This window comes from Canis lupus, assembly GCF_048164855.1.
Source record: "Canis lupus baileyi chromosome 5 unlocalized genomic scaffold, mCanLup2.hap1 SUPER_5_unloc_5, whole genome shotgun sequence".
Taxonomy (NCBI): domain Eukaryota; kingdom Metazoa; phylum Chordata; class Mammalia; order Carnivora; family Canidae; genus Canis; species Canis lupus.
Window position 1 is genome coordinate 170,610 of NW_027326412.1, and position 24,574 is coordinate 195,183.

A 24,574-nucleotide genomic window follows, 5' to 3' on the forward strand; every position below is an offset into this window, starting at 1 on the left:
AAACAGAAAAGTCCAGGACAAGATAGTTTTACTCATGGATTCTACCAAACACTGGTGAATTTAAAGAATCAAAGCCAATCCTTCTGAAATCCTTCCCAAAAATTGAAGAAGAGGGAATACTCCCAAATTCACTTTATAAGACCTCCACTATCCAGATACAAAAGGCATGGGATCCCTGGGTGGCGCACGGTTTGGCGCCTGCCTTTGGCCCAGGGCGCGATCCTGGAGACCCGGGATCGAATCCCACGTCGGGCTCCCGGTGCATGGAGCCTGCTTCTCTCTCTGCCTCTCTCTCTCTCCATGTCTATCATAAATAAATAAATCTTAAAAAAAAGGCATATAGATACTAAAGGCCCAATAGCCCGATGAACATAAATGCAAAAATTCACAACAAAATACTAGTTAATAAAGTTAGCACATTAAAAGGATGGTATGCCACAAAGATGGGATTTATCCCTAGGATGCAAAGAAGGCTCAACAAACACAAGTCAATAAACATGATACATTAATATATCGTTGGATAAAAATCACAGAATCCTCATAGCAAAAGCATAATAAAAGCATTTCATAAAATGCAACATGACAAAAATAAAGCCCATATGTAATATAATTAAAACTTCTGGAAGAAAATATAGGGTTAAAAACTCCTTGATGTTGGTCTTGGTAATGAGTTTTTGCATAGAACACCAAAAGCACAAGCAACAAAGCAAAAATAAACAAGTGGCTCTACATCAAACTAAAAAAGTTATCTTTACAGCAAAAGAAATTATTAACAAAATACTTAATAACAGAATAATAATGGTGACACAAAGAATAGGAGAAAATACGTGTAGACCATATGTCTGATAAGGCATTAATTTCCAAAATATTTAAGGAACTTCTACAACTCGATACTTAAAAAAACAAAGAAAACCCCAAATAATTCAATTAAAAAAGGGGCGAAGGACCTGAGCTGATATTTTTCCAAAGAAGATATCCACATGTCCAAGAGGTACATGAAGTTGTGCTTAACATCAGTAATTACCAAGAAATACAAATCAAAAACACAAAAAGATATCACCTCACACTTGTGAGAATGACTATCATCAAGAAGACAACATATGTTGGAAAGGAAATGGAGAAAAGGAAATACTTCTGCGCTGTCAGTGGGAATGCAAATTGGTGCAGTAGGTATGAAAACAGTATGAAGGATTCTCAAAAAATTTAATACAGATTCTCAAAAAATTAAATACTCTATATGATCTACCAATCCCACTTCTGGGTATATATACCTAAAGGAAATGAAATTAGTATCTTTAAGAGATGCCTGCATCCCTATGTTCACTGCAGCATGGTTCACAATAGCCAAGACATATAAAGAACCCTAAGTCTCCACTGACAGATGAATGGACTAAGAAAGTATGGTGCATAATACCGACATATATTCAAATACAGGTGTGGGCACACAGGAATACTAAAAAAGAAAAAATCTTGGGGCACCTGGGTGGCTCATTTGGTTAAGCATCTATCTGCTTTTGGCTCAGGTCACAATCCCAGGGTACTGGGATCAAGCCCCACATCAGGCTCCTTGCTCAGCGGGAAGCTTTCTTCTCCCTTTCTCTCTGCCCTCCCTGCCCCCATTTGTGGTCTATCAAATAAATAAATAAAATCTTAAAAAAAAAAAAAAGAAATCCTGCCATTTGGAACCACATGGATGTATCTTGAAGTCATTATGCTAAGAGAAATAAGTCAGACAGAGAAAGATAAATGCTGTATGATCTCACTTACATGTGGAATTTATAAAATCAAACTCATAAAAATAGACAATAAAAAGGTGTCACCTGGGAGAAGGGCGTGGAGAGATGGAGGAAATGGTTACAAGATAAATAACTACTAGGGGTAAAATACACAGGATGGTGACTACAGTTAACAGTAATGTATTGTATATATGAAAGCTCCTAAGAGAGTAGATCTTAAATGTCCTCACCACATTCTCTAAAAAAAAAGGTAGCTGTGACATGATGAATGTGTTAATCAACCTTCCTGTAGTAATCATTTCACAATGTAATCACATTGTACACCTTAAATTTACATGTTATATGTCATTCATGTGTCAATAAACCTAATGAAAAATATCATTCTGGAAAAAATAACAAAAAGATAAACTATAAAGGGCACCCTGGCAGACATAACTATGCACAACCTAAAAACTAGGAAGGGTGAAAACATGAAAAACTAATAAAAGGTCAATAAAACTTGGGGAAAATCTTTGCAACTTTCACAACAAATAAAAAAATACCTCGATGCTTTAAAAGATTAAGTCAGTAAGAAGAATAATAAGCATTACACACTGAAAACCAAGCAAAAAGCACAAATAGGAAACATAGATACACACAGAAATATAACTACACAAGGCATACATGCACACAAACTTGATCAACCTGCTTAGCATTAAAGAATTGGAGAAAATATACAGTTACCTCCTACTTTAACCATATTTTCAGACTGAAACAATGAAAAAAATAATTAGACAGTGTTTGGGAAGCATACAGAAAAACAGACACAGTCATGTATTGCTTGTGAAAAAAAGGTACATTATTGAAGAGTAATTTAAAATCATAAATCAGGGATCCCTGGGTGGCGCAGCGGTTTAGCGCCTGCCTTTGGTCCAGGGCGCGATCCTGGAGACCCGGGATCAAGTCCCACGTCGGGCTCCCGGTGCATGGAGCCTGCTTCTCCCTCTGCCTGTGCCTCTGCCTCTCTCTCTCACTGTGTGCCTATCATAAATAAATAAAAATTTAAAACAATAAAATCATCAATCAAATGGTTTAAAAATGAATATCAATTAAAAATTCTACTCTGTATTTTCTTTTACTCTTAGGATATAATTTGCAATGTGTGCAAACCTCTATACTGTTCAGTAAAGACTCTTTAAATTTGTGTACAATCGAAAGCAACTCCTAAATCAATAGTGAGGAACTGAATTAGTGAATGGTGGTACATCCATTTGATGGAATACTATTGGCCCAAACAAAATATTGGTGAATAGGTGTTTAAAAATTATATATAAAAATGAGCAAATTAATTGAAAACAGTGTTGCTTTTATTTATTGTATTAATTGAAAGCAACGTGGTAGATTGTAAAGACACACACAATGTTTTTATCATGAGGGTGTAAGCAGCATTGATGTGGTTTACCTTTTCTACCTATATTTAAACATTTTCCTACAATAAAAATGAATTTCGTCTTTTGTGGTAAAAGGAAAGATTTTTTTAGAAATAAAAAGAGTTAAATTCTTAAAAAGAGTCAGTATGTGGTCTTTATCCATAGTATTATCTTCGTTCATTTGTATTATCCAGTAACATCCAAAAGTAAAGACTCCCTTCAAGTATTATTTTTTTTTAAATGGAAAGGTCTTCTGTTTTTCTTTTTTTTTTTTTATTTATTTATGATAGTCACAGAGAGAGAGAGAGAGAGGCAGAGACACAGGCAGAGGGAGAAGCAGGCTCCATGCACCAGGAGCCCGACATGGGACTCGATCCCGGGTCTCCAGGATCACGACCTGGGCCAAAGGCAGGTGCCAAACTGCTGCGCTACCCAGGGTTCCCCTCTTCAAGTATTATTAAAGACATACACACCCAAGATAGACCTGAAGACTTGGTAAGTTACCTGAGCCTCCCAATGGACCTCTCTTTCAGCAAATAACACTTTCCCCGAGGCATTACACATCAATTCTGCGTATGCTGGTTCCATGTGTGATTAAGTTTTCTCTTCTCACAGAGTAGATGCTCCAAAAACACATGCCTAACCTAACAAATTATGTGCCTAGCCAAGGCCATCTCTGCAATCTTTCAGGCCAGAAAGCTCTTTGATGTCTCCTCTAGATTTGTCTAACACATCTGTGCAGGAAATAGAATAAAACTACATTTTTTTCATTTTAATATAGTGAAAGGAAAAGCATATTTAAAAATTATACCATGAAAATGAATTTTTAATTAACTTCTGAATGCAGTTATAACCATGACATAAAATTATTTTATTATTAAAAAGTGATCTTGGCCATGTCTATGTCTTCCTCTGTGAGATTTCTGTTCATGTCTTTTGCCCATTTCATGATTGGATTGTTTGTTTCTTTGCTGTTGAGTTGAATAAGTTCTTTATAGATCTTGGAAACTAGCCCTTTATCTGATATGTCATTTGCAAATATCTTCTCCCATTCTGTAGGTTGTCTTTTAGTTTTGTTGACTGTATCCTTTGCTGTGCAAAAGCTTCTTATCTTGATGAAATCCCAATAGTTCATTTTTGCTTTCGTTTCTTTTGCCTTCGTGGATGTATCTTGCAAGAAGTTACTGTGGCTGAGTTCAAAAAGGGTGTTGCCTGTGTTCTCCTCTAGGATTTTGATGGACTCTTGTCTCCCATTTAGATCTTTCATCCATTTTGAGTTTATCTTTGTGTGTGGTGCAAGAGAGTGGTCTAGTTTCATTCTTCTGCATGTGGATGTCCACTTTTCCTAGCACCATTTATTGAAGAGACTGCCTTCCTTCCAGTGGATAGTCTTTCCTCCTTTATCGAATATTAGTTGACCATAAAGTTCAGGGTCCACTTCTAGGTTCCCTATTCTGTTCCATTGATCTATGTGTCTGTTTTTGTGCCAGTACCACACTGTCTTGATGACCACAGCTTTGTAGTACAACCTGAAATCTGACACTGTGATGCCCCCAGCTATGGTTTCCTTTTTTTAAATTCCCCTGGCTATTCAGGATTTTTCTGATTCCACACACATCTTAAAATAATTTGTTCTAACTCTCTGAAGGAAGTCCATGGTATTTTGTTAGGGATTGCGTTAAATGTGTAAATTGCCCTCGGTAACATTGACATTTTCATAATATTATTTCTACCAATCCATGAGAATTGAATATTGTTCCATCTCTTTGTGTCTTCCTCAATTTCTTTCGGAAGTGTTCTATAGTTTTTAGGGTATAGATCCTTTATCTCTTTGGTTAGGTTTATTCCTAGGTATCTTATGCTTTTGGGTGCAATTGTAAATGGGATTGACTCCTTAATTTCTCTTTCTTCAGTCTCATTGTTAGTGTATAGAAATGCCATTGATTTCTGGGCATTGATTTTGTATCCTGTCATGCTACCAAAGACATGGCCAACATGCACATGAGAGAATGCTCGGCATCACTTGCCATTAGGGAAATACAAATCAAAACCACAATGAGATACCACCTCACACCAGTGACAATGAGGAAAATTAACAAGGCAGGAAACCACAAATCTTGGAGAGGATGTGGAGAAAAGGGAACCCTCTTATACTGTTGGTGGGAATGTGAACTGGTGCAGCCACTCTGGGAAACTGTGTGGAGGTTCCTCAAAGAGTTAAAAATAGACCTCCCCTACGACCCAGCAATTGCACTGCTGGGGATTTACCCCAAGGGTACAGATGCAATGAAAGGCCAGGACACCTGCACCCCGATGTTTCTAGCAGCAATGTCCACAATAGCCAAACTGTGGAAGGAGCCTCGGTGTCCATTGAAAGATGAATGGATAAAGAAGATGTGGTTTATGTATAGAATGGAATATTACTCAGCCATTAGAAACGACAAATACCCACCATTTGCTTCAACGTAGATGGAACTGGAGGGTATTATGCTAAGTGAAGTAAGTCAATCGGAGAAGGACAAACATTGTATGTTCTCATTCATTTGGGGAATATAAATAATAGTGAAAGGGAATATAAAGGAAGGGAGAAGAAATGTGTGGGAAATATCAGAAAGGGAGACAGAACATAAAGACTCTTAACTCTGGGAAACGAACTGGGGGTGATGGAAGGGGAGGAGGGTCGGGGGTGGGGGGTGAATGGGTGATGGGCACTGAGGGGGGTACTTGACGGGATGAGCACTGTGTGTTATTCTGTATGTTGGTAAATTGAACACCAATAAAAAATAAATTTATTATTAAAAAATAAAAAATAAAGGGTTAAAAAAATGAAAAAAAATGTAAATGGTCTAACAGCTCTAATCAAAAGATAAAAGGGTGGCAGAATGGATAAGAAAAACAATATCCATTGGGGTCACGTTGGTGGCTCAGTGGCTGAGCATCTGCCTTTGGCTCAGGTCATGATCTCTGGGTTTTGGGTTCGAGTCCTGGATCAGGCTCCCCACAGCAAGCCTGCTTCTCCATCTATGTCTCTGCCTCTATCTGTTTATCTCTCATGAATAAGTAAAATATTAAAGAAAAGAAAAACAATATCCATCTAAAGATGCCAACAGGAGTCTCACTTCAGACCTAAAGACTCATAAAGATTGAAAATGAAGGATTAAAAAAAAATTCACCATACAAGGAAAAGCAAAACAACAACAACAACAACAACAACAACAACAACAAAACAGTCCAGGATGGCAATACTTATATCAGACAGGACAGACTTTAAAACAAAGAGAGTAGCAAGAGACAAAGATGGTCATTACAAAATAATAAAGGGATTAATCCATAAGAGGATATGGCAATTATAAATATCTTGATCATATGCTATAAAACTAGAAACAAATCACAAGAAATAAATGAAAATGTCACAAATATATGGAGACTCAACAACATACTACCAAACAGTCAACAGGGTAATTAAAGGAGAAATAACAAAATGCATAGACACAAATATAAATGACAACACAATGGTCCAAAATTTTGGGAAGGCAGCAAAAGCAGTTCTAAGAGAGAAATATATAGGGATATCAGCCTACCTCAAGAATCAAAATAAAGCTCCAATAAACAATTTAACATGTCTACGGAACTAGAAAAATCCCAAGTATTTTTCAAAGAACTACAACAAATAATACTGAACTTTGTAGGAAACCACAAAAGACTGAATAGCCAACACAATCTTGAGAGCGAGTAACAAAAGCTAAAAGTGTCATGGTTCCAGATTTCAAGATATATTGCAAAACTGTACTAATAAAAAAACTATGGTACTGGTACAAAAAATCAACACATAAATCAAAAGAACAAAAGAGAGAGTTCAGAAACAAACATAGGATTAAATGGTCGATTAATCTATGAATAAAGAGGCAAGAATATGCAATGGAGAAAAGATAGTCCTTCGATAAATGGTGCTGTGAAAATTGGATAGCTACATGAAAAAGAAGGAAATTAGACCACTTTTTAACACCACACACAAACTCAAAATGGATTAAAGAACTCAACATAAGACCTGAAACCATAAAAACCCTAGAAGAGAGCACAGGCAGTAATGTCCCTGGCATCAGCCATAGCACTATTTTTCTAGATATGTCTGCTGAGGCAAGGAAACAACATCAAAAATAAACTATTGGGACTACGTCAAAATAAAAAGCTTTTACACAGCAAATATAATTATCAACAAAACAAAATGACAACCTACTGAATGGGAGAAGATATTTACAAATGATATATGTAATAAAGTATTAATATCCAAAATATATAAGGAATTTATACAACTTAATACCAAAAAAGCCAAACAATCCAATTAAAAAATGGGCAAATGACATACATACATTTCTCCAAATACATATAGATGGCCAACAGACACATGAAAATATGTTCAACATCACTAATTATCAGGGAAACGCAAATTAGAACCACAATGAGATATCACTATAAACCTGTCAGAATGGCTAAAACCAAAAATACAAGATACAAAAAGTTTTAGCAGGACATATAGAAAAAGGAACCCTCTTGCACTGTTGGTGGGAATGCAAGAGGAGCAGCCACTGTGGAAAGAGTATGGAGGTTGCTCAAAAGCTTAAAAGTAGAAATATCTTATGATCCAATAATGCACTATTATTTACCCCCAAAACACAAAAACACTAATTTGAAAAGATGTATGCACCCATATGTTTACCACAGCATTATTTGTGATAGTCAAGATATGGAAGCAAACTAAATGCCCATCAATAGACAAATGGATTAGAAAGTATTATGTATATACATACACACACACACGGAATATCATATAGCCATAAAAAGGAGGAGGTGTGCCATTTGAGAAAACATGGATTAACCTAGAGGGTATCGTGTGAAGTGAAATACCTCAGACAAATACTTAAGTGGAAGTTTTTAAAAATGAGTAAACAAACAAAATCAAAATGAGATGCATAAATCCGGACCACTAACTGGTGGTTGTCACAGGAGAGGAGTGTGGGGTGTTGGGCAAAATGGTGAAGGGAAGTGTGAGATATAGACTTCTAGTTATTGAATGAGTAGGCCATAAGAATGAATGCCCAGCGTGAAGAATACAGTTAAAGATGGTGTAAGAGCAGTGTGTCAGGACAGGCCGTAGCTACACTTGTGGTGAACATAGTATAATATATGGTCTTAAAAAAATATATATATATATATTTATATTTATAAAAAACATATATATATATAGTCTTGTTGAATCACTATGTTGTACACCTGAAGCTAATGTAACCTTGTGTGTCAACTATATATACATACATAGCTCCTGAAAAATCCTTGGATTTTTCTTTTAAACAAACATTTAATGAGCACATTACCTGCTGGACTGACACTAGCTAATTTCACCTACAATATCACAGCTAAGTAAAATCTTGGTTATTTCTGCTCTCACCACAACTCTGTATACTTATTATTCAATGAAGGAATATCTCTGGTCGCTGAAATTGGACCCAATTTTTATTATCTTAACTACACCACAAGCACAATCTGATTTTACCTTCTCAAGCCTGAATGTCATTGGAAAAAAATAAAGCCTAGAAGAACCATTGGATAAAAACAGAGTACTGCATGTATAACCCAAAATTGGTTCCACACACCAATTTCTATATTTTTGATTCATAACTAAAGGATTCCTTGGTTAGTTCTCTGTTCATCTGAATGTGAAACAGCTCCCTTGCCAAGGTGATTTTCTCCTGGCAACCAACTCTTGAGTAAATATCAGAAGGATACTAGTTTGACCCAAATTACAATTCATCTGATTAAATTTGAAGTGGGTGATCCATTATTAAATAAAAGTCGAAGAACCTTCCTTCCATTTCATTTCTTGTGATTACACGCACCTGCCACATGGCTGAACAGCAAAATAACACTCTACATATAGCAGACTAGTTCTCATAATTTCCGCCTGTGTCTATCTGGACAAATCACCCATTTCAATGTATTCTTTAGTGAGTCATATACAACGTATATCTATGATGGCTTTTTAAAAAGCTTTTATTTATTTATCTGACACAGAGAAAGAGAGCATAAGAAGAGGAGTGGCAGGCAGAGGCAGAAGCAGGCTTCTTAGTGAGCGGGAGCCCAATGCAGGGCTGGATCCCAGGACCTGAGATCATGGCCCGAGCCCAAGGCAGATGCTTAACTGATGCAGCCACCCAGACGCCCCTCTATCATGGCTCTCAAGATATTTAGGTTGAAACAGCGCTTTAAATAAGGGAACAGAGAAATTCAGTACATGTAAAAAAAAAAGTTTAGCCAGGAGTGGTAAGGAGTTCCTCCCTGTATATTACATCTAGATCTATTGGAGCAAAGAGAAAAAGAATATTCGACCCTCCTACACATGACAGGCTGTATGATATATTAGAAAGGGAATGAATGTGAATTAATTGGAAACTGCAGATTCCATTCCAAGCCCCCATCCTGCTGTGCACCATCTATTTGGCCAGATATAAATAACAACCTCTCCAAATGTTTTATTCATATTTGTAAAACTGATAAAAAAGATCCTGACTTACCCACTTCAGGGAATTGCTAAGGGAATCCAAGAGATAATAGAAATTGCCTTCATAAAATCTTAAAAGCCACGTAAGCATTTAAACCCACCATTCCAAGTTTTCCTTTTATTTATTTTTTTAAGATTTTATTCATTTATTCATGAGAAACACAGAGAGGAGAGAGAGAGAGGCAGAGACACAGGCAGAGGGAGAAGTAGGCTCCTCACGGGGAGCCTGAGGTGGGACTCGATCTCGGGACTCCAGATCAGCCCCTGGGCTGAAGGCAGCGCTAAACCGCTGAGCTATCCGGGCTGCCCCCAAGTTTTCCTTTTAGGAGAAGGTAGGTGAGAATCACAGTAAAGAATATTTCAGCAGGAGTGAGGAGACCTAGCTAGACCTCTGGCTCTGCCCCAGAGTAGCTGTGTGATTCTCCAACACAGCATGCACCCTTCTCGAATTTCTGCTGCTTACCTATAAAAGGTGGAAAAGTCTGATGGAATATTTAAAAATCACAGATTTTAGAACCTGAACATTTGGCAGAGTACCATATATTGCGCAAAACTCTTTTTCCCTCCAGATTTTTTATTTCAAGAGAAAAATGACTTAAAGTCAGAGGGACCTGTAGCTGCTGCCAATGCCATGTGTCCACCTTTAGAAATTTTAATCACAGATTATTGGGGGGAGTCAAAGAGGAAAGCAACTTAACATGCTTTGGCACAACCTTAATTGCATGATAAATGTACTTCCAAATAACTCTGACCAAATTCCACTGGCTTTTAATTCAAGGATATAGTGATCTTTCATATTCCTTAGACATTCTGAATGCATCTTAAATACACATTACGAAAGCCATTATCTATACCTGAAAAGGCTTCCTGCTGGAAAGATTGAGGCGTTTCCTCATCCATCTGTTGCCTTGATTCCCAAATATCTGCCACAGCAGCTGTCTCTTGTGTTACTCCAAACTCTCTGGTAGATGGCCAGCCTATAAATATGCTTTCCAAACATGTGGTAATATAAGCGGAAGGTGCAGCCCCCTGCATCGGTGGCATTGAGGACAGGGCTGAGGAAAGTAGCTCTGTTTTGGAAAACCTGTGGCTCCGAAGATTCTATGTAGAGATAGTGTCCTTTAGCTGTGCCCAAGGTATGAGCCTTCATTGGCCCTGTATTAAGTGTTGAAGTTGGACCGTGCTTCCTGGTCCAATCAACGTCGTCTTCTGTATCTTGTTCCCAGTTACAGATTCCATTTTCAAAGTTACATTGGAACTCAGGTACTGAAATTGGCATGAAATAACAACAAAAAAATAATTAAGGACAAAAAACATGATTAAGAATACTTGTTGATATTTGGCTCCTGCCAAGGTTAATGATTTTAATGTTTTTTAAATGCGACACTAAAAGTTTTTAAAAAGTGAATAAATCCTAGATTTATATCAAGTAATAATATTTTATAGACTGGGGGGGCATTACTTCAGCCATTATTTTCCAAATGCCTTTTATACCCATCCTTCACCATTTCCAACACTATAACTTTATGCAAATGATGAGGGCACCATGGCTGACTCAATACTATAAACTTCTGGCTCAGTCGATTTCAACCTTAGCCAAATGTCCCAATCACCAGTGAATGTTAAAAATCAAAACAAAACAAAAAACATGAAGTTCCAGAACTTATCTTCAGGGATGTTGATTTATTTTTTTAAAGATTTATTTATTTAAAAAAAAGATTTATTTATTTTAGAGAGAGAAAAGGGGGGTCAGGGGACAGAGGGAGAGATAATCTCAAGCAGGCTCTCCACTGAGCACAGAGCCCTACAGGGGCTCAGTCTCACAACCCTGAGATTATGACCTGAGCCGAAATCAAGAGTTGGATGCTGAACCAACTGAGCCCCCCTAGCCCCCCCGGAGATGTTGACTGAACTGCCACAAATAGTGCGGTTGAACATCAAGATAATTCATTATCTCCCTTGGCGATTCTAACATGCAGAACTGAAGAGTCATACTTTAATAGAGTCCAATCTTTCAGAATCACCTGATGTGTACAGCATAATTGCTTGCTCCATGGCGAAGCTCCATACCAGCACTACCTGGTTAGATATGGGGGACCGAGCAATCCATATTTTTAACAAGTATCAACATGATCCTGATGCCAGCATTTTCCAGACCTCAGGCTGAAAAACTCCTCCCTTTGGTTTCATCTTGCCCCAATTCCACATTTCCCTCCATCAGTGCCAGAAAGACCATTCTTCTGCCTTCCATGGCAATTTATCATTTTCTTCCTGTACATACATGCTCATTTAATCCAAACTGAAATCTAAGCTCTTCTTTCAAGCTTTACCTTTCCCAAGTTAAATTAACTTCCTGTTTGTCCCTGGCCAGCCTTTTCTTAGCATACACCACCTTCCCCACTTGCCTTAAACACCTCACTCCTCTCTCCTTCTCTATTTATGCCTCCTGTTGTGCTGCGGGCTCTTGGCAGCATCTCCTGAGAGGCAGTCTTTTCTTCTCACTGGATTGCAGCTCCTTTGAGCTGGAGCTTTTAAGCTTAAAACTCCTTCCAGGTACTAGAAGAATTCAAAGCACTTATAAAGGATTGACTAGCCCCTCGTCACCTAGCTTATCTACCACAATTTCCAGAATATAGTAATGTAGTCATTTTCAGGATGTGAACATTTTGTTGACAACAAGGATTTGTTTTTAGAATAAAAACATTTAGCATTATTTGGGTAGAAGGAACAGGAGTTAGAATTAATGCATAGTTTTACATTTTAGCTTCATTCACCGAAGTTAATATTTTTTAAACATATAAATGTCAGCTGTCCTTTCACTATTCATCTTAGTAAATGCACTTGGTGCCAAAGGGGAATAAATATTCTGAAACAATAAATATAAGCAAATGTGGATAAATGCAGCCAGGCTAGAACAAATCATCTGTCTTTGAAAACCACGGAACAGGAGCTTAGAACTAATGATGGGAGCCCAGTGAGTAAATGTCAAATGGGAGATGAGCTTTTGTTTGATATTTCCTCACTTGTGACTAATCAAGCCCAGCTGTGACGTGAACTGGGGACCCACAGCATACTCTCCGGGTGTCAATCTTTGGCTGTGGAGCAGAAGGAGAATGTCAAGCTGCTAAGTTTTTTGACATAAAACTGGCACTAAAGCCAACAGATTTTGATATTGCCTGTCTTCATATTGACTGTATGTTCAATCTCTATTTTGAAAGGGAATGCACGTAGCTCCACCTTCAAATAAAAAACCCTATCTCTAAACGTAGGAAGATTTAGGAAATAAAACATAGATTTCTGGATGCCTAATGCTTTCTATGGAATCCAGGAACACATTTATATGGAAAGCTGCGAGAGAAACTGACACTCTGATACCACTACTGTTCTCTTTCACTAATATTTAGTCACAAGTAGTATTTTGATTATTATAGTTGTACTGACATAACTCCATCTAAGTTAATAGTAGTTTTAAGGATAATTTGCTTTTTTTTTTTTTTTTGAGGAGTGGGCTTCGGAGAGCTTCAGAAAGATGAAAAAGCTTTCTAAAGCCACAAAAATAAATTACCTTGGGGACAAGTTACACTTCTTATGTTAGCCATTGTCTAAATTATCAACTTTATTTATATCCACTCAAAGAATTAGTTGTGTAATGAGATGCATGGTAATTCTGACTTCAATCCACCTGACTGTATCAAAGATCACATATATGCAGCATGCTGTACAATAATTTATATGGAAGTTTCTTAATGCAGTGTTTCCTATGATGCACCAAGCATTTTATGGCTTCACTTTGGTTTATAATTAGCCTCTCAATGTAATAGGCATATAGCTTGAATTTTAAGAATTGTTGCTATTTCTGGACAAAGAAAGATGCAAATTCTTTTTCTGATTGATTTTGTAATTGAAGTAAAAAACAGCTATAAGCTTCTGATTCATTTTCAGGAGCAAGTGCAATGGGCACTACCTGGTGCTAGGTTTATTAAATTATAAAATGTATACAATCATCAGATACCATAAACTTTCTGGTAATTTAAACCAGAAACTCAAGACTTACCTTTGACACAGCACTCCCTGCTCCCTATAGCCAAAACATCATCAAATGTCCCTCCTAAGTATTTCCCCAAACATCAGTCCCTCCATCTCCATCACTGCCGCTGTGATACAGGCTGCCCACCCCTCCTCAGTGGATTATCGCAATGGCCTCCTGATGGGTCTCCCAAATCCACTCTCCTCCAATCCACTTATCACTCTGTATCTACACTGACATGTTTTAATATGCCAATTTTATTATACCACTTTCCTTCTTAAAAACCCTCAAATGGAGAAAAACTTTCCTAATATAGACTATAAATATCTGCAAATCTGGCCTCCTTCACATTTCTGTCCTTATACTGCACCCTATCTCTCCTTCACCTCCTCGCTCCTACCGCACTGGCTGGCCTCCATCTGCTACACGGTCACATATCAGGGCTTTTGCATATATATGCTTTGACTTTTTTATTTTCAGATCTCAGCTAAGTCATCTCCTTTAGAAAGTTTAATACCATTATTATAAAGTCACTGCACTCCTCTCCGTATCTCCCATCAAAGCTTCCAGTTTGTATTTTTAAAACAATATTTGAATAATATCTACTTCTCAATTAGACTGTAAATTCCATGAGATCTGAAACTCAGTCATTGTGGTTAGCACTTTATCTATAGTACCTAGTTAATAAGTCCACATAACAAATATCGGTAACCTGATTAATCAACCACTCATCACGGTCGTCAACTCTGGAACAATGCTTCCTGTCTTTGCCTTGATTGGCTAGAAAACAGTGAACAAATCAAGATCTCCACTGTAAAAATATGATGGACCAAAATAATAATAATAATTAATAATAATAACAACAACAAAGCACTTACCACAGTCAACCTCATCAGTATGATCACCACAATCATCTACCAAATCACATAACAGAAGTTTTTCTATGCAAGCCTTGCTGCGTTGACACCAGAAAAAGTCCGGCTCTTCACAGCTCTCTGCAGGAAGAGAAAGGGTACAATTTTCAAATCTGATGTCATCAATAGCTGAGACTCCGTCATAAATGCCAAGACTGACTTTATCTAGTGACAAATGGAAGGGCTGAGTAAGGCGTCCAAGCTGAATAGTGGCCTGTGACCACTGGTTGCCCTGGTTACACAATACTCTCCAGAGTACTGTAGAGTCGTTGGAATCTTCCACATGTAGCTGTAGCTCAGCTGCTCCCACTGACAGACCATGGTCATAAAACCTGAAAAAGAACAAACACAAGGAATGGAAATGATTTATTGCATAGACTAAATATTTAACTTATAGGCTCTTCCACTCAGTCAACCGTTGATTAATAATTAGCTACAATGGACGCCTTTATTTCTTGCAGTAATCATTGCTGCTCATATGCGAGAGCTTATCTGCTGAGGTGCATACTCTGGCTCCAGGACCCTGGGAGCCTTTCTCAAGGAGTTCCATCTAGAACAGAGGAGGCAGAGTTAATTAAATTATAATCCACTGTTGGAGGGAAAGAGTCTCTTTCATCTAAAGAAAGAACACAACAAATACTGATAATGTGCTTCTAAGTAAAATGCTAATTGTATAAATATAACAGTACCTATTTTTAAAGGCAAACCAAGGGCAAATCATAAAGTCTAACAAGTGCAGAAGTACGCCTGCAACCACCGGGTTGCTGGGGTAGCTGACCACAGTTTTTAGTATTTACCAGAAGGAAAGTATGCATCCAGGTCCTGCCTGGCTAAACGTTGGGCTCTGGAGTTTGGCAACTTGTGACAAGCTTCTGCTTTCTTCAGAATGAACATAAAATGCCCTATTGAGATACAAATACAAATTGTAAGTTAGCCGACTGAGTTGAGGCACCTGCCTCTTAACCTTGTACTAAGCTCTGTGTCTGACTAAAATTAAGACTATACAATCAAAAATCAATAAATATGATGAGTCAAATTTGCTCTTATGAAAACTAAACTAGTATCTACCTCCAGGTTGAAAATCATGCAAAAAGTTAATAATTTAAGTGAATTCAGCCAAAAGCATATCTATACTCCCTCCCCACCACCCTTAAAGGAGTCATTTCACACTAACAACATAAACGTAATTGACACTATTTAGCTATTTGTCACACTATTTGTTGCAGTAACATAGAGCTTTAAATGCTTATCTTTCTCTTAACAGGCCTGACCAAGGGTGAACAAAAGCCTCTCCTTGCTTATTACCTTCAGTTGTTTTGGGAGTATGATCCCTAGGTGGAGCCTGTTGCTCAAATTCAGCCAAAAGGTTACTTCTAGAGTTCCATACCCAATCAAAATGGTCACCACTAATTGCTTCAAACCAACCACAGCTATCTGCTTCAAAGTCACATTTGGAGCCTGAAAAACAAAATGTGACTCCTAGGATGGCTCTCCGGAGTATTCATATACTTTAGAATCGTAAAGCTCAACTGAAATCACCTTGTTATACTTCTCTAAGTACATTAAAGGATACGTTTGAGGAAAAAATGGATCCTATCTGATCTGAAAGAAATAAAAACCAGAGTTGTGCTTTCCATACTGAAAAATTAATAAAGCAGAATTATCAATTTAAGAAATTACATTTTTACCAAATAATTTTTCAAAGAAACATCATTATTCAGCTATATTGAGTATAGAATTGCCAAGGTCTACCTAATTTATTCGATACTCATGTTATTTCTCTGCCACTATGACATTATTTGGAAGACTTCATTGTTCCTACAGATTATTTTATACTAAAATATGAAAAGTAGCTACTTCAAAAAGATTAAAATTTGAAAAACCAAGATTATTATAATTAATATTACGTTCACCACCAATTTTGTAGAGCTTAATATTTCCCAAAGTATTATATGCATTGCATAATATTTATAGGGCAGAATAATTTGACCCACTTTTCAGGAAATAGGTAAGAAATAGTTAATTTCCACAAAGCCATTAGAAAAGAGGAAGAGAAAGGCAGGACTGAGAAGTTATAATAATAGTATGAATTATAGCTAATATTTAATAGATACCTATGTCATAGACCCTGTACTAAACACTTTATATAGATCCAACTTTCACAATAGCCCAAGGAAGAAAGGAAAGTTCAGGGAAGTTATTAATCTAACTAAGGTCATAGAGTTAGGAAACTATGTAAATGGATTGAAATCCAAAGATTTTTCACTCCAATGATAATTATGACAAGTTAGGGGAAAAATACTAAGAATATTTAAAACTACATTTTTATAGGCCATCTCTGTTTATAAATACATAATATATAAATAACTCATAAATATACCTAGATTTCAGTGGTTTCAAAGTATGTAGTTGCCATTTCAATCCCTGAGAAAGTAATGCTTTTGATTCCTTTTTCAGACAATTAAAAAAAAAACAAAGGGGGACACCTGAGTGGCTCAGTGGTTGAGCATCTGCCTTCGGCGCAGGGCATGATCTCAGGTCCAGGGATCAAGTCCCACATCAGGTTCCTGCGGGGAGCCTGCTTCTCCCTCTGCCTATGTCTCTGCCTCTCTGTCTCTCATGAATAAATAAAATCTTAAAAAAAAGGATCCAGGAGTTCTTTTACGAAAATACAGAAAGAAAACAAGTTATTGCTACTATGGAATAGCTATCACACATAGTTCCCTGGAAAGGGAGCCTTATTGTCTATTGTCTGCTATCCAAGGAGATACCAATGTAGAAATAAATGAATATACTAATGGTGGTAAAATTTCAGAAACCACTGTGGCAATTTTCTAGTTTTATTAGATAAGATCCATCAAAGACAGCAATTTTTAACAGATGCTTTGCTGCTAAAATTTAAATATGCCTATCTAATATACTGTGTTCCCAAATATTTAGATTTCTATACACATTTTAAAAACTCACCTCAGCTGTTCAGAGATGTAATAAACCAGCTGAAATTAATTTAGCTAGCTGTTAACCAAATATACACTTCATAAGAACAGCTATTAAAAATTCTGTATGTCGGGACGCCTGGGTGGCTCATCAGTTGAGCAACTGCCATCAGTTCAGGTCGTGATCCCAGGGTCCAGGATTGAGTCCCACATTGGGTTCCCTGCAAGGATCCTGCTTCTTCCTCTGCCTAAGTCTCTGTCTCTCTCGTGTTGTTCATAAATAAATGAATAAATAATCTTAAAAAAACAGTCTTTTCTGACTTAGAGATATAATATTCTGGGTAAATTTTAACAATTGAGGTTCAAAGATTGTTCACTTTTCTGGAGCCTCACTATTGACTTTCTTAATTATCATCATTATCAGAAGCAGCATAATTTGCAAGAACCATAGTTATCACTACTTCAGGGTTTATTGTATACCAAGCTTTGTGCTAGAAGCTGTTATGCTCATCATAGGATATCTGTTGACATAGTTTCTTTTTTAATTTTTTAAGATATTATTTATTTATTCATGAGAGAGGCAGAGACGTAGGCAGAGGGAGAAGCAAGATTCCCACAGGAGCCTGATGCAGGACTCGATCCCAGACCCCAGGATCATGCCCTGAGCCAGAGGTGGACGCTCAACCACTGACCCACCCAGGTGTCCCTGACATAAAGTTTCTAAAACTTATTTGTCTATTTCTATTTCTATGGATATGAGTAAAAAACCTAGTGACTCTATAGCAGCTTTTAATTATTTTCAGTAAAATTACTCTTGTTGCCACTATTAGTTATATAAATATAATTATAGTAGCTACCCCCAAGGAAAGGATGTTAGGGGATATTTGGTAGAAAGACACACAGGTCCATCACCCTACACTATCACTGTCACGTTGAGAGCTTTTCACTAGGAGAGAAGAAATTAAATTTATGTAGGAGCCAAGGAACCTTGGCAGGGTGATGGATACAGAATCAGATGGTCTTATATCAGACTCACTGTTAGAACTTCTTTGATGGTTTGAGATGATTCCTACAGAGAATCATGTATAAGAAATAAACATGAAATGAGCAAAGCACTGGAGCTGATAATTTGGGTCTCATGCAAAGACTTAAAAATTTAAAGAAGGGTACTCTTTGATATATACCCAAAGGAGCCCAAAACACATCCACACAGAAACCTGTACATGGCAATTCCTAACTGCCAAAACATGGAAGCAAAAAAAAAAAAAAAAAAAAAGTCCCTCAATAGGTGAATGGACAAACTGTACTATACCCAGACAGTGGAGTGTTATTCAGCACTAAAAATAAATGAGCTATCAATCCATGAAAAGCCATGGAGGAAACTTAAATGCATATTACTAAGTGAAAGAAACCAGGCTGAAAAGGCTCCATACTGTAGGCTTTCAACTATTTAACATTCTGGAAAAGGCAAAAATATGAAAAGAGTAAAAGGAGGAGTGGTTGCCAGAATTTAGAGGTGGGGGGAAGGCTGATGAGGTGATTCACAAGAGTATTTTCAATACAAGAGCAATGTCATGAAAATACTATGTATGATACCATATTGACAAATAGATTTTACCACACATTCTTCCAAACCCACAGAATGTATCACACCAAGAGTGGATCATACTGGGCTTTGAGTAATTATGATGTATCAGTGTCGAATCATCAGTTGTGGCAAATGCCCCCCTCCCCTGCCCGCTGGGAAATCTGATGTAGGAGACGCTCTCTCTCTCTCCCTCTCTCTCTCTCTCTCTCTCTCTCTGTGTGTGTGTGTGTATGTGTGTGTGTGTGTGTGTGTGTGTGTGTTTAGGGCAGGAGAGGTATGTGGGAAATCTCTACTTTTTCCTCAACTTTTCTGTGACTTGAAAACTGTTCTGAAAAAAAGTCCTAATAATTAATTAGTTGAGCTGCTGAAGAAAAGTCTGAGCTAGCAGAGGTTATTTCATGAAGTTTAAGGAAAGAAGCCATCTCTATGACATAAAAGTGCAAGGTGAAGCAGCAAGTGCTGATGCAGAAGCTGCAGCAAGGTATCCAGAAGTTGTAGCAAAGAGAATTAATGAAGGCAGCCACACTGAACCGCAGATTTTCAATGTAGATTAAACAGCCTCATAGTGGACGTTAGGACTTTCATAGCTAGAGAGAAGTCAATGTCTGGCCTTAAAGCATCAAAGGACAGGCTGACTCTCTAAGTTAGGGGCTAATGTAGCTGATGACTTTAAGCCAAAGCCAATGCTCATTTACTGTTATGAAATTCCTAGGGCCCTTCAGAATTATGCTAAATCCCTTCTATCTGTGCTCTATAAATGGAACTGCAAAGCCTAGATGACCGTACATCTATTTATGACATGATTTCTTGAATGTTTTAAGTCCACTGTTGAACTGACTGCTCAGAAAAAAAAAAGATTCGTTTCAAAATATGACTGCTCACTAACAACGCACCTGGGCACCCAAGGGCTTTGACAGAGAGGTACAGTGAGATTAATGCTGTTTTTCTACCTCTAATACAACATCCATTCTGCAGCCCATGGATCAAGTGGTCATTTTCAACTTTCAAGGCTTAATATTTAAGAAACACATTTCATACAGCTATAGATGCCATAGATACTGATTTCTCTGATGGATGTGGGAAAAGTCCATTGAAAGCCTTCTGGAAAGGACTGACCACGCTAAATGCTATTAAGAACATTTGTGATTCGTGAGAAGCATTCAAAATATCAACAGAAATAGGAATTTGGAAGAAGTTGACTCTAAACCCCAGGGATGACTTTGAGGGGCTCAAGACTTCAGTGGAGGAAATAACTGCAAATGGGGTGGAAACAGCAGGAGAACTAGAATTAGAGGTAGAACCTGAAGTTGTGACTGAACTGCTGCAATCTCATAATAAAACTTGGATGAAATAAGTCAGTTAGAAAAAGATCAATACCATATCATCTCTCTTATATGTGGAATTTAAGAAATAAGACAGATGAACATAGGGGAAGGGAAAACAAAAAAAGAAGCAAACCACAGGAGACTCTTAGCTACAGAGAACAAACTGAGGGCTGCTGGAGGGGAGATGGGTGAATTGGGTGATGAGTATTATTGGTTGCACTTGTGATGAGCACATGATTTTATACATTAGTAATGAATCACTGTACTCTACTTCTGAAACCAATATTGAACCACATGCTAACCAACTAGAATCTAAGCAAAAACTTAAAATTTTTAAAAAAGTACTAATGCCAAAAATGAAGGCTTTAAAAGTGGGGGGAAAAACTTGAACAGATTAGGAGTTGCTTCTTATGGATGAAAAAAGAATATGATTTCTTGAGACGTAACCTATTCCTACTCCTGGGAAAGAATCTGTAAAGACTGTTGAAATGGCAATAAGGGATTCAGAATATTACATAAACTTAGTTGATAAAGCAGCAGCAAGGTTTGAGAAGACTGACTCCAATTTTGAAAGAGGTTGTACTGCGGGTAAGATGCTATCAAATAGCACCATATCCTACAGAGAACTGTTCATGAAAGGAAGAGCCAATTGATGTAGCAAATTTCATTGCTGTCTGATTTTAGCAAATTGGCACAGCTACTCCAACCTTCAGTGACTACCACCCAGACCAGGCAGCAGCAATCAACGTAGAAGCAGGACCTTCCACCAACAAACAATTATGACTCCTTGAAAATTTGTATGATAGAATTTTCTAACAATAAAGTACTTTTTAATTAAGGTATGTACATTGTTTCTTTAGACATAATACTACTGCACACTTAACAGGCTAAGGTATAGTGCAAACATAATTTTTATATGCACTGGAAAAGCAAAGAATTCATTTTATTGTGATACTTGCTTAGCTGCAGTGGTCTGGAACAAAAACCACAATATCTCTGAGGCGTAGCTATGATAACTGTAAGTCCACTAGGTTAACTCTCCCTGTTCATCTCTCTTTCTTGCTAGATTTCATGACCCTCCTTGAAAGTTACATGAAGGAGGACAAAAGTTATTTGAGTGTTCTAGTACATTGAGGTTCTACTTTATTTGATTTGATTAAGCAGAGGTTATTATAAGCTTTAAATACATTAAAACTATGCATACTATTTTAGAATATGTTCTCTACTCATCGTATTTCTTTGAGCTTCAGGCTTTTTCACGCATTCAAAAGGAGTTATAATAATTTTGGAGTTGTAATGTTAAAATAACTGTAGTCTTCATCAAAAGTTAATATTCATTAGTTATTTAAAGCATAAAATAGTCAAATATTTGTAAAAGTACCATGAAATAAAAAAGACTGCTATATGAATAAATAGATGAAATCTTTTAAAGGAACACCAATGCACAAACAGTAACACTTTACATTCAAAATTATTGCATTTGAAGTAGCAATTATTAATTACATTATTCTACACATGGTTTTAAGGGTCTCCTGTAATCTGACCAGCAGAGGTACTATTGGGACATAATTCTCCAGGGTCTCTCATGTTTCTGCATGTCCTATAAGCTGAGCCATTAACTGCCCCTTTGTTCCAGACCATCCTTTTAAGGATATTAAAATAGTAAATGCTCATGAAAAATAGAGGTAGTGACTCCATCTATAAGAGAGGGCAAATTATTATCTTGTATAATATAATAAGGAAAATGTACTCCTCTTAAACATAGGTCAGACACATTTGCTTGAATCCCACTATAAGATTTGGGTTCCATAAACACAGGCTTTCTTAGCTGTGATGCATAACCTATTTCTCATGCATATCAGCCTGGGCCCCTCTGAGCTGCTCCTGGGACTCAGGGAGCAAGAGGAACTAAGGCAAACAGGACATTTATGCTGGGTGTTACACCATTAATAATGAATCCTTTAGTCTCTGAACCAGAAGTCTCACCTATTTTGGCAGCATCCATAGAACTACACAGGCTAACTTGCTAGCTTATAAGTAAAGTTTCAGACTCTTCACATTTCTCAACACATCCTACATTAAATATTATGTATATACATATAAAATACATATATATATATATATATATATATATATATATATATATATATATATAGTGCTCACCAATAGGGAGCCTAAAATCTAGCATGGGAAATTTATAAACAGGAAATTATGACAACAGAATAACAAGTACTCATTCATTCACTCTTCATTCACTTGACAAAGATGTACTGCGTACACACTATATATTTGGCACAGGTATAGAGTCTTCTAAGAAGACAGAAAAGTAAAATGGGGAAAAGAAAACAGAAAAAAATCTCTGTCTTCATGGCATTTAAATAATGTGAGTGAGAAAGGTAGGGATACTAGGTGAGATATTGAAAAACAAAAGAAATAGGTAAGACATATATAATTCATTTAATGATAATAAGGCAAAAAAAAAAGAGAAAGGAATAGAGCATGACAGAGTAGGGTTGAAAATTCACAGATGGTGATCAAGGGAGGTGTCCTAGAAAACCTGACAACTAGGTAAACTCAGAGCAATCACTTTAATTTTTTGGCCTTAATTTTGAGGTATTGGAAACAATTAGGGATGCTTTAACAAATTCTGACTTAATCCCATCCCCATGGCTACTGTACTGAGAAAAGATAAAAATAAGGTGACATCAGCAAGAAAAGGAGATTTCAAAAATTCCGATAAGGAATGATAATGGTCTGGACCAGGGAGGTAATGAGGAGATAAAAACGAGGCATTCTGGTTATATTTTAAAGGCAGACATGATAGAAATAACTGGCATCAGTTACAAAATGTAAAAAAAAGATGAATCCATATGATTTTGAAGTCTTTGACCCGAGCATCTGAAACAATGGCAACGGGGGCGGGCCAGGATGCAAAGGAGTGGGGTCCTCCACACACCGGCCCCACCAACACCCCTAGATAACTTTCAAACCATCCTGAACACCTCAAATTCGAACTGAGATGTAAAGAACGCTACAGAGAGAAGGCTTTTCGCTTCTGACAAGGCAGGAAGGCGGAAAACAATAAAATAAAAAAGAATCCGGTGGGGGAGGGCCGCGAGGAGCCGCCGAGGCCGGGGAGAGCCTCGGGACAGGGCGCCCCGCCCGGGAAGCGGGCACGTTGACAATCCCCACGACTCTTCCCGGACGGAAAGGCGCTCAGCAGGGACCCGGGCGGGATCCCGGGGCGCCGGGGAGAGCGCGCCCCACAGCCGCCCATCTCCGTAAAGGGCCGGAGCGCGCCCCGCGGGGCCTGGGGGCGCAGCCGGAGGGTCGGGCGGGGCTCCGGGCGGAGGGGGCTCCCCGGGAGCACGACTCCAGCGGCGCAGGCCCCGGACCCCAGGCCTCCGGGGGACACAGCCGGGATCCTGCGCTGCCCCGGGACGGGCCGAGGCGGGGAGGGCCCAGGACAGCGAGGAGGCTCCTGCTCCGGCGCCCCGACCTGTGCAGATCGGCGCCCCCGCCCCGGGAGCACCCAGGCCCCTGCGGACTGGGAGCCGCGGTGGTCACGGCGGGAGCGGACTCCAGGGCTGGGGAGACCTGGCCGCCGCCTGTGGGGTTGTCCCTCCTGGTGTCACCCTGTGCCTGGGAGAGGCGGGGCTGCCAGGGGACAGGGGCCTCACCGGGGCAACAGCTCCCCCTGAGCCCTACACCCGGCAGGGGGGCGGGGCAGCGCCCAGGTGCACACACCTGCGAGTCAGCACAGCAGCCCCTCCCCCGAAGACCAGCTGGAAGGTCAGGGCAAGAGCAAGTTCACCGAGCAGCACTGGAAAGCTCCAGGGCAAGTCCAGGGATTTACACGATATAGAACCAGAGGGTACCCCTCCTATTTTTTTCCTGCCTATTCCACTACAACTTGTTTTTATATCAGACTGTAAATTTTCTTTTTTTTCCTCTTTCCCACCTTACTACAATATTTTACCAACTCTTCATTTTTAAGATGCTTCCTTTTTGACTTTCAAATTTCTACAATGACACGTCCTAGATATACTTTCCACTTCTAGATTCCCTACAACATACTCAATT

At 38.3% G+C, this 24,574-nt stretch overlaps 1 protein-coding gene and 1 long non-coding RNA gene across 2 annotated transcripts in view; one reads left to right on the top strand and one right to left on the bottom strand.

The window, feature by feature from the left end:
• The window catches only part of LOC140629441 (uncharacterized), a 65,723-nt gene that overhangs the window by 30,197 nt on the left and 10,952 nt on the right, over positions 1 to 24,574 (top strand). The gene's annotated exons all lie outside the window — the stretch shown is intronic.
• Positions 2,534 to 23,768, bottom strand: LOC140629446 (MAM and LDL-receptor class A domain-containing protein 1-like). Its single transcript, XM_072818927.1, has 5 exons — positions 23,642 to 23,768; positions 15,948 to 16,100; positions 14,607 to 15,020; positions 10,556 to 10,967; positions 2,534 to 2,756 (listed from the first exon to the last, which is right to left on the bottom strand). The coding sequence occupies exons 1-4, from the start codon at positions 23,766 to 23,768 to the stop codon at positions 10,594 to 10,596; spliced, it is 1,068 nt and encodes a 355-aa protein (XP_072675028.1). The 3' UTR covers positions 2,534 to 2,756; positions 10,556 to 10,593.

Coding starts and splice junctions, on each gene's coding strand:
- LOC140629446 (XM_072818927.1), bottom strand. CDS start 23,768: ATGGGCGGCTGTGGGGCGCGCTCTCCCCGGCGCCCCGGGATCCCGCCC. Junction 16,101..23,641: donor CTTCCCGGGCGGGGCGCCCT/GTCCCGAGGCTC, acceptor TTTGTTTTTCAG/GCTCCAAATGTGACTTTGAA. Junction 10,968..14,606: donor TACTGATGAGGTTGACTGTG/GTAAGTGCTTTG, acceptor TGCCAATTTCAG/TACCTGAGTTCCAATGTAAC.